Genomic DNA, 10,890 nt, shown 5'->3' with positions numbered 1-10,890 from the left:
GGCTGATTTTTCACTAACGGTGCAGTGGGGATCGAGAAGAAAGGCGGCACATGCGATCGATAGACACCGTTCCTTGCAGAAGAGGGAACACACGTTGCGTCATGCGACGCGTGCGCAACCTTACCTCTTCATTTTCGAAAAATCATGTCGCGATCTACGTGCTTCAGCGTGCGTCGCTGGCCAAGTTCATCTACCCCGCTCAATTCGAAATAACGTCCACGCGACTCGCGAGCCATCAGCACGTGACCAAACGGCGAAGTCAACGCGAAAATTTGAGGGAAAACCGGACACAAATTTATCGTTTCGACGATATGTTCCCGGTTTCGTCAGCTGAACGCGGCGGCTGAAGCTTATGGGAGGGTATAAAAAGGCGGAGGCAAGGTCACCTTACCAGTCAGAAGACTCTGAGCTGTCAGACACGTCGGACGTACGGACCTGCTGGTAAACCACCCAAATAAACCTGCTTGGTGTTTGCTTCATTTCTTTCTTTGCTTTCTGTTTTTCTTTCCCAAAGCAACCATGAGGTTAGTGTATACATGTTCTTTTTTTGTTTTCGACCGTCACGAATTTTAGTTATTGATCGGCGTGTGATTGTTTCCTGTGACAATTCGAAAGTTAGTGTACAACGCGACGCGTCGTGTAAGGACAAACCGTGTTACGCGACGTGAGATACCATTCCCATAGAAGAAACGAGGTCAGAACGCAGTTACTTCGAACGATTGTTCAATTGGTGCCAGCCACTCTCATAAATTTTACTGCCTCATATTGCCAGTGTTTTTTGTTGGTGATGGGTACTAAAATCTCTCTTCAGTGTTGTTCGCAGTTTGTAGTTTTTAGTTTGATTTATTTGAGTAGCTGTTTGCGATTTTTCGTATAGCATGCATTATTGTAGTACACATGTATACCTGCGAGCACCGGTACACGTGCTTCACGTACTGCTAGTGGCATCTTACGAGTTTGCGTATTACTCACGTTTTGTTATCATCGTTTCATTCATGTTATACAGTGGTTCTTAACTTGTTCGATGTAGTATTTTTGATTTTGAAGAAAATTTATATAAACATATATATATATATATATAACAGTATATCAAAATTATTTAGTTTATAAAACTAACAGTAAAAATAGGCACAGACATATCTTCCACTAAAAAAGTTATAAATTACAAATTATATAAAATTAATTTAAAAGGAATTATATATTCGTGAAAACTATAACTCAAAATTGATTTCAGAGAACCTCATTTGTACAAGGTAATTTTTGATGACAAATGTTCATAATTCGACGCACTGACTGTTCCAAATGGATTTCGTATTTATTCGTAATTTTCTATACTTTTCTATATATTTTTCTTTTTTTTTCTATAGTACTAAATGTCAGCTAAATAGGCCACATTAGTATACCAAGTATCGTTTTCAAGAAATTCTGCAAAAGCATCAGTAACGACACTCCCAGAATATAATGGAAAAAATATAGTTGACTTTTGGAATAAAGCCAACTACTCGTTTTTGAGTTGTAAAATTCAATATAGCACTTTATTACACAATAACGAGGGAAAGGAGCACGTAAAAATAGTAATATTATCTTTCCAAGAAATACTTTAAATTAATGGAGTTTTATAGAGTTCCATCTAATTTTTCCAACAGTACGTTTGGAGTTTTATAGAGTTCCATCTAATTTTTCCAACGACGAACGTTGGTTAAGAACCACTGATGTAATGTATATAGTAATCAAATAGATAACATTATGAACCAAGAAGACTTTTGCTTCTTAGCTTTTTATCACAGAAAAAAGTTGCAAAAGAATTGTTCCTGATTCTTGCTGTGTACATTTGCGATTAATTACTAATTAACTTCGTTTTCTCTATCTCACTTTTTCTTATGACTAATGCACTTAATTCTTTCTGAAATATTCTTCCTCTATTCTTTCTTTGAACGAAGCGTGATTTCGATTGCAACATAAAAAAAAATACTCGTCTTGACTCTACACGTAAGCATCGACAGTTTGTCAAATTTCTGCGTAATAGTATGAGCGCGTTGCGTGACCTTTTTGACCTTCATCGATGTATCCGTGTAAAGAGCTCGGAAATGGAAAAAATCAGCAAACCACAAACCAAAATGAAAGTCATCGAATATTTTTCCAGGAGAATGGCACTGTTGAAAAATAAATTACTAAATGCGGTGATAGAGCCGGTTTCCACCGGAAGGAACAAAGTCACCGTGGTAGGCGTTGGCCAAGTCGGTATGGCTTGTGCCTTTAGCATCTTGTCGGACGTAAGTTTTCACATTTCTAAAAACTAAAAAAAATTGTAAATATTTGAAAATTATTAAACAACAAGCTTGAGCTCGCGTTTAAAATCTTTCTACACCGTAGAATGTTACGAGCGACTTGGTTCTCGTGGACGTAATGGAGGATAAGCTGAGGGGAGAGATGATGGATTTGCAACACGGCAGCGCATTCCTGAAGAACGCAAAAATCAACGCAAGCACCGATTACTCTGCCACAGCGAACTCGAGTTTGTGCGTGGTGACGGCTGGTGCTCGTCAAAGAGAAGGCGAAACGAGGCTGGATCTCGTTCAACGGAACACAGACATCTTCAAAGGCATCATTCCGCAGCTGATCAAATATAGCCCGGAAACGATTCTCCTGGTCGTCTCGAACCCAGTAGACATTCTGACTTACGTGGCGTGGAAGCTTTCGGGCTTGCCAAAGAACCGGGTGATCGGAAGTGGTACCAATTTGGACTCCGCCCGATTCCGTTTCCTCTTATCACAGCGATTGAATGTCGCGCCTACATCCTGCCACGGTTGGATTATCGGAGAACACGGCGACACGAGTGGTACGTTAAGGCGCAATATTCTGATTGCTCTTCCAATGTTCACACCTGACTGTTATCTGCGATAATGGTACACGCGAAAATCGAATGTCACGTTATCGAACTTGATGATTTTAGTAAATTTTCACGTGGACCACGAGTGAGATATATCTGTCTCGACTGATTTTGATGTCTAATGTTTGTTTCGTTGTTGTTTTCAGTACCGGTGTGGTCCGGAGTGAATGTCGCTGGCGTCAGATTGCGCGATCTGAACGAGAACATTGGTTCGGACAAGGACACGGAGAATTGGGGTGAACTGCACAAGCAGGTGGTAGATAGCGCGTACGAAGTGATCAAGCTGAAGGGTTACACATCGTGGGCCATCGGCCTGAGCATCGCGAATCTCGCGTCCGCTATATTACGAAACTCCAACCAAGTTCACGCTGTATCTACTATGGTTACCGTAAGTCGATAACTCGTGTTTCTTACATAAGTAGCGCGTGATTTTCGTATCGTTTTCGTGGATTACAAAACGAGTTGTTGAGACGTCTAGACACTCAAAAAATTATTTTGTTGCCAAACTTATCGTCCCCATTATTGGACAATGTGCTTGACGCTTCGATTATTTTCAGGGATATCACGGAATCGAGAATGACGTGTTCTTGTCTCTGCCGTGCGCCTTGGGCGAAGGAGGTGTCTCGAGTATCGTGAAACAGAAGTTGACAGAAAGCGAGACGGCCCTTTTGCAAAAGTCCGCCGACATGATGCACGAAGTGCAAAAGGACTTGAAATTTTAAATAATTCGTTCCGCTTCGCGCGCCTACGGATCTCATTTTCTCTCCTAGACGCGCGATCTCGATTATCTCGTGATTAAATTCCGCGTGCGTGTAACTAAATGGTGTAACAATGCGCGCATTTTTGCTTTGGCAAGCATCTTTGGTTTCTATTTACGTTTTATTATACTATTAACTTAAGTTTGCATAATCGACACTTGAGAGTGCTACTAAAAATATTTAAATTTTATTTGTACGTTCAAACACGCCAAAAAACATGTTATAAGTCACTCAATAGTTGACGTGATCTTTTGCGAAAAAGGTGTGTGATTATAAAGTATTACTATTGTATGTTGTCGATGTTTAATATTCGCATTCAGTTGATTTAATACGATATTATGACGTATTAATTATGTTTTATCATACATGTGTTATATGATACAATAATTATACTACGTATGCATGAAATTATAATTTGACGCAAGACAAGGATACTTAATCGATAAGCCACAGTACAAATACGTACGGTATGCAATTAACACTGACACAACAGTCAGAGAGAACTTAAAATAGAAAACTAAATTGACTCATTATAGTGTCAGGCAATTTTCAAAATAATCAATATCTACCTCACGAAACATGTATAAAGACTGATTTGTATTTTCGTATGAAATTTAGAATGTTACGATCCGAGATACCAAACCATTGTCTTGTATATTTATATCAATGTTCTAGCAAGTCAATATTAATTTCAAACAAACAAATAAAGACGTTATTTTTCTTTCTTTCAAAATTTTTTTCTACGATCACTCGTTGTTAGAAAACGAATTTACCGCAATCGTGCGTCCTCAAATTCGAATTCCCTGTAACCATGGATTTGTTTAACAATTGATAAATCGACGCAATGGCGATTCACTAGACGGCGTTATGCTTGACAGCGCCTTCTTTTCTGTGGACTACCAATTAACGGTGTGCGATGTGACATCCGTGATAGAGGTACCACGAGAATTGAACAAAATCATCGGGTGTCAGAAGCAATGATTGTGTCGCGCATGCTGTCCATTTCGTCGCTGCCGACGTGCCTGAAATGTACAATGTGCCAGATATCGAGGAGAAGCTTGGCCAGCAAGCACTTTCGTCGTGATTTACCGCCAACCATATTAAAGGAGGTTTTCGCCGGTGGAAAGACAAAGAAATTCACGTCAGCCGATTTTAGCAAAGACGCCAACACCACTGGAAGCGATTTACAGAAAGCGGTCAGTTTCGTGTAAGCGAGCTACTACTCTCCTTATCTACTGACTGCTGATTTCCTTCTACGTCGAGTCAAACGTGGTTGAGTCTCCATGAAACGCCTATCTCAAGTTATTCCTTTGAGATTTATTTTGATATGAGAAAAGAACAAGTTGAGAAATAAAATTCAGAATTCAGAGGAATCGATCTTGGAACGGTACCTCTTCCAACCGCAAACTCATTATCAATCGTTTCATATCGCCGTAACTCAATGAAGATATCCACAAATATCGTATCGAAGTGCTATAATAATACAACTTTTCATTTAAGGCCACCATGTTTGAGGGAAGAGCTGTTGTGCAAAATTGCGGAACCGGTGCGAGATTGCTGTCACAAGGTGACGGTCGTAGGGTCAGGAATGGTCGGTGTAGCCTGCGTAAACTCTCTTCTCTTACAGGTATATCAGGCGCCGTGTTTCTATCGTTCGATGAATTTTTTAACGACCATTCGATGCACGTCGCGCGTGGATTAAATTCGCGATGATTACGATCCAGAAACATGCTGAAAGTTCTGGAAAATGTTCTCGTGTTGCATGTGGACGTGCATTCTCGATGATGGAAATCCGAACGGTCAAATCGCTTGGTTTGTAATTTTTCTGTTGCCTTATCGCAGAACATTACCCCGCACGTCGCGATAGTCGATGCATTCCCGAAGAAGCTGGAGGGAGAAGGAATGGATTTTAACCACGGCTCGGTATTTTTAGGAAATCCGCACATAGATTTCGACACAGGTAACGATGTTTACTTTAAAAATAGCAAATCGTTTAACACAATGGCGACTTTCGCGAGACGAGAAGCAACAAGAAATTGTTGTTACAGACTTTTGTATCACGAGCAACTCTAAAGTGGTCGTCATAACTGCGGGCGTGAAGCAAATGAAGGGTGAGACGCGGTTAGATTTGGTTCACCGAAATTCGGAGATTTTCAAGAACATAGTACCGACATTGGTTAGTTACAGTCCGAACGCTGTGTTCGTGATCGTCAGTAACCCAGGTTAAGTATCGCTTAGAAAGTATAGAAAAAAAGCTGAACAATATATCGATAGGACAATGCTAAGAAAGCCGCGAGTATGAGACGATGCTCTTGCTTTCAGTTGACATTTTGTCGTGGGTAACGTGGAAAGTGAGCGGATTGCCGGTCGGTCGGATAATCGGAAGTGGAACTTATCTCGACACGGCAAGGTTTCGTTACTTAATCGCCGACCGTTTAGGAATAGCGCCGAGCTCGGTTCACGGGTACATCGTCGGCGAACACGGGGAGAGCCAGGGTGAGTTCGAAATCGCGTCCACGTTTCAGGCTCTACGTGATCTAATTTTTTATATTTCGTCGGAGGAGAAAGCACGTATTGCGTTACGTGTCGCGTCTGTTTAAATGTTACGTTCGACGTTTCCTAGTTCCACTCTGGTCTGGAGTGAATGTCGCGGGCGTGCAATTTCGCGATATCCTGCCAAATATCGGCCTCGAAACCGACGAGGAGAGATGGTACGAAATTTCCAACGAAGTGATCAGACAGTGAGTTTACGTTTCACAGAAATTACGTGATAATGGGTTCTCGAAAGAAGTGGTTGGTAAACGATCTTTCAGTGGTCCCACGGTGAGATGCCTAAAGGGATATAGCAACACGGCGGTGGGCCTTTCGGTTGGCAGCATCGTGGCGGCTATCATCAACAACTCGCAGAAGATTATACCGGTTTCAACGTTGGTTCAAGTACAGACATAACTATATTATTCTTGAGCTTAGAACGAATTAATCTAAACTTTATAACTCTCGCTCATCGGGCCCTAGCACGTGTCACAGTAACATTTTTGGAAAAATTTCGTTTGAAGGGTCATCACGAAGTTTGTCACGATATGTTCCTGTCGCTACCCTGTACTATAGGTGAGAACGGCATTACAAATATCGTACGAATGCGTATCACCGATTTTGAGAAAAAGCTGTTCCAAACGTCGGCGAATATCGTGTACAACGTGCAAAAGGATATCAAAATGTGATTTATCAAGTCATCCTTCTAATTAACATCGTGTCATTTCATTGTGAAGATTCTTCTTAGAAAAAGTATATCGTTAAATATATCGCGTCTAAACGATGCTCGATCAATGATCGAATATTAGACATTTTATAATTTTCGATCGATTGTTTCTACAGGGGAAAAAAAAAAAGAAAAGATAATATCGGCTACTTCCCTAAATCGATTTTCGTTTGAAATCGCAAATTGCGTGCAATGACAAAGTTTCTCTTTCTATCCATGAGTTTTTTTCTTTTCTCAACGGTGAATCACAGACGTCGATTTCAGCCGGTCGTTGACCTATCTAGAGATCTTCCAAGAGTACCACAGTATCTGATCAAATTTGCACAAGTATAATTTCCAGAACTCATTCTTGAAACGATACTTTCTCGAACAAAAAGAGCGTTGGTATTTTTATACACGTATTTCTTTCGCTGGCATCGAGAATCTGTTTTCCTCGCTGGATGTCAATAGCAGCGCAACCGCGTATGGGTGCGTTTCCCTGTGGCGCGCGTGAAAAAGGCGATAGGTGACCGGTGGATGGTACCAGAAGGTCGTGATTGCGCCGCAGGCTAGGCCACGGCAAGGTGAGAGAACAGTGCGAAAATCGGCCACGAGATGTCGCGTTGAAATGCTCGGGTAAGGCGATAGCCACATGAACCGCGATGTTACGGCGTTCAAACGTTCAACAGTGCCGTCGTAAGAGCAGCGTTTCTTCGAATCAAATTTCCCACCGTTTCGAAATCGATTGGCAATCGCAAAGCTTTCTCGGATTACCAAGAAGTTTGACGATTCTAAGACGTCATTCGAGCGAGTCTCATTTAAAAATTAACGTGACGCGGCTGACGTAAAAAACGTAGGAAGGAGAGGCGAAACGATTGTAAAAATCGTAAATAGTGTTGATATCGAGCGAAGAAGAAAACTCTAGGTCTCTAGAATACGCTCTCCTTTTACTTGGTTCGAAAGCAGATTCATTTGAAAGGCGAGGCGTGTCATTGATTTTTAAAAGAATTCTTCGTGAATAGTGTCGTAACGCGTGCGAGCGCGCGCGAATACTTTTGTCGACCAATAGAAATTCCTACGATCGTTTCGGACTGGACACGTGCCCCGGGACCTCGACGTATCTCCAGGAATCGTAATTAACGAGGGAAATATTTTACAAACGACAACCTGTTTCCTTGGCAAATTGAATATGGAATTCGCGGCATTGATAAACTTGGCGAACCTTCGCTCGCTCGAGAGTCGAGTACGGACGAATCCGACGAATTTTAATTTAAAAACGAAGCTTTCGAACGTGTTAACATATCCGTTGACACGGTTATTACGTCAACTCATACCACGAATATGTTGTCGACATTACGACCGCTTTTACCACTGGTACAAAGTCTCGTCAAAATTAAAATAAATTATAATAAGAAAGTATGAGTATCGTGATCAAATACAGTAAAAGAGACAAGTTCTCGGCTCGTGCGTACGGAACGACGGACGAACGAGCGTGGCAACGGGGCAGGTTTACACGGCACTGAGGCCCAAGTGGAGGTGGTTCGGGCCCCGTTCTCTGTTGGTCCTGTCGTCTGTCAGTGGAGCTCAGTTAGCAGACAGTCGGTCCGTCCGGTCAGCTGGTTCCGTCTAATCGTGTTAGAAGCGTCCTGATGGTAAGCCGAACGTAAAACACCTGATAGAATCCGGTAATCGGACCTCGATCGTCAAGGATCGGCGAAAGACTCGGCGGCCCGCGCGCCGTATGTGCGCGAGTGTAAAGCTTCTCCACCGGAAACACCAACGAGACGGTGCGAGATACCAACTAAGCCGAACGACACAAGGTACAAGTGGCGGAAGAAATCGAAACAAGCAGAGGAAGAAGATAGAAACGCGGCAGGAAAGGTGTACACCTGGTCAGGCAGGAAATGACTATATCGTACGCGAGCGAAGTGCCAAACGGCTCCAGCTTCGGCTGCTTCTGGAGGATCCTGGTCAAGTGAGTTTACATTTAGTCGATTTAAGATCGATTCTCTTCGCGAGAACCTCAGACGAGAACGTATATATATCGCGATTGGTCGGAAGTTTGGTGACAGCGTGACAGGTTGAAAGAGCGAGGCCTTAGCAACAAGTTCACCAAGCTCCGTCGTTCTTAGGCTGTTTTCATTCTGCTCTATGCTCGACCTCGTCGGCTCTTGGAACACCACTGCACTTTGTTCCTTCGTTCACTTTGTCACACTCTGGCTCTTTTATCACGGCATTGTCGTGTCGAAACTCGAAACGATAGAAAACACCGCAGGTTACGGACGACTCGCAACACACACACATACATACGTACATACATACACACACACACACACACACACACACATGGAACGCGGAGCCATCGAAAAGGTGGTGCTCTCACTTTCCTTACGATGGATTAATTTCACGCTGGCCACGAGAGAGGACGAGACGGTCTTCTCTCCGGCTAAAATTCGCACACGCTCGCGTGAACGCGAAGACATAACTCTGCCGTGGTCTTACCAAATTCCGTGATCCGTGATTCGTGATCGGTATTTTGAGCAGAGTCGTATGAAAATAGTAAACCGAGCGAAACTTTCGACACGCGTGCGTCCGAGCCGAGCGTTCCAAGATACTGGAGCACGCTTCTAGACAGTTTACATAGACGGCGTGCCATGTAAGACGAAGATATTGCGATATTGCGACCAGTGGATCGTTGTGCAACATTCAACTTTCGACTCGATGTACCGTGTTCTCGATTTAGAGCCCCGGCTGCATAGGTGGAGAAGCAGAAAGAGAGAGAGAGAGAGAGAGAGAGAGAGAGAGAGAGAGAGAAAGTCCTTGGACAAGGATTCTGCAAACGCACGTGCGGAAAATAAGGAAAACCAGTAACGTTTAGACTCTTCTGATCGTTGCTCCATTTTCCTCATTTTGCTTCGCTTTGTTTCAATTTTTTATTCTTTTATTTGTCGTTCGATTTACGAGCGACACGTTAGATGGTCGTGGAACACATCGAGACTGAAATTGTCCTGATTTTTTTTCCCTCAGAACGTACGGTTATATGAATCACAGTAGCGGAGCACGTAAAACCCGCTAGCACAGAAATGGTGTTCGGTCAACGCTTGCTTGTACATTTTAAGGAAATAAGGTCGTCGATACATTGATTTTAGCCGTAACGTTACACGCACGTTACGTGGAATATCGCTGCACGCTGCCTCTGTGCCTCACTGCCACGGGATTCTCGTTCCAGTTGTCGCTTACGACCAAACGAAACGCTAGTGTCCGAATGCCCCTACATCGTGCCACGTTTATTGTGTACCGTTCAATTGTACTATTATTAGCTAGATACCGATACCGTGCTCTAACCGTGTGGACATACGAACGTCGAACCGTTGAAAGAAATGGCAAAAAGTTCATTCGTCTGTTCTTGCTCGTTCGTGTAAATTTTTTCTGTCAACATTACGTCGTTGCAATGTTTTAAATACTGTTTATCATCTCGACGAGCGATGATTTATTTCCATTTGGAAAAACCATGATTCACTAGACGAGTTTCCTCTGAACCGTTCGGTGATTTTAACGCTCGCGCAGAACAGATCGCGCTAAATTATATATGCTCCGCAATGAATCGTACGTGAATGCTCGATGACGTTTCATCACGGACCATCGGCGCAGTTAAAAACGAGTTTGTGGAAGTTGTGAAAAATCAAACAGTTCTGTGCTAGGCTCTGAGTTCTGAGAATGGGACAGCAGCCAGACAGAATCACTTGATCAAATAGTAACCCCGTTCAACGGTATCGACGTGGTCGCTAATTGTGAACGCGCGAAACGCAAACCTAAGACTGTCAATAGACGGAACAAGCACGTGATGCACGTGTGGAATCGCTAAAATCGGTAAAATTTCTCCATTTAGGATTTCAGCCAGATTTTACACCAGTTACGAGGGAATGTTTCGCCAAGCAAAAATCCTTCCCATCGAGCGTCGGAACGACTCGATTTACCTACATCGGGAGATACGAGTAATCAAG

The 10,890-nt window shown here is 42.8% G+C and overlaps 2 protein-coding genes across 3 annotated transcripts; both read left to right on the top strand.

The window, feature by feature from the left end:
• Positions 1–225: 225 nt before the first annotated feature.
• Positions 226–4,376, top strand: LOC122533115 (L-lactate dehydrogenase-like). 2 transcript variants are annotated; one of them, XM_043662508.1, is made up of 5 exons: positions 226–441; positions 2,144–2,273; positions 2,374–2,839; positions 3,037–3,278; positions 3,448–4,376. In XM_043662508.1, the coding sequence occupies exons 1-5, from the start codon at positions 353–355 to the stop codon at positions 3,610–3,612; spliced, it is 1,092 nt and encodes a 363-aa protein (XP_043518443.1). In that variant the 5' UTR covers positions 226–352; the 3' UTR covers positions 3,613–4,376. The 2 variants fall into 2 exon arrangements, with proteins under 2 accessions (XP_043518443.1, XP_043518444.1); XM_043662509.1 differs by having other exon boundaries at positions 386–524.
• Positions 4,377–4,517: 141 nt separating this feature from the next.
• On the top strand, positions 4,518–7,009 carry LOC122533116 (L-lactate dehydrogenase-like). Its single transcript, XM_043662510.1, has 8 exons — positions 4,518–4,855; positions 5,149–5,275; positions 5,491–5,608; positions 5,697–5,870; positions 5,971–6,144; positions 6,272–6,389; positions 6,462–6,585; positions 6,705–7,009. The coding sequence occupies exons 1-8, from the start codon at positions 4,626–4,628 to the stop codon at positions 6,867–6,869; spliced, it is 1,230 nt and encodes a 409-aa protein (XP_043518445.1). The 5' UTR covers positions 4,518–4,625; the 3' UTR covers positions 6,870–7,009.
• Positions 7,010–10,890: the final 3,881 nt, after the last annotated feature.

This window comes from Frieseomelitta varia, unplaced genomic scaffold, assembly GCF_011392965.1.
Source record: "Frieseomelitta varia isolate USP_RPSP 00005682 unplaced genomic scaffold, Fvar_1.2 scaffold_495, whole genome shotgun sequence".
NCBI lineage: Eukaryota > Metazoa > Arthropoda > Insecta > Hymenoptera > Apidae > Frieseomelitta > Frieseomelitta varia.
This window is presented reverse-complemented; position numbering and strand designations above follow the sequence as displayed.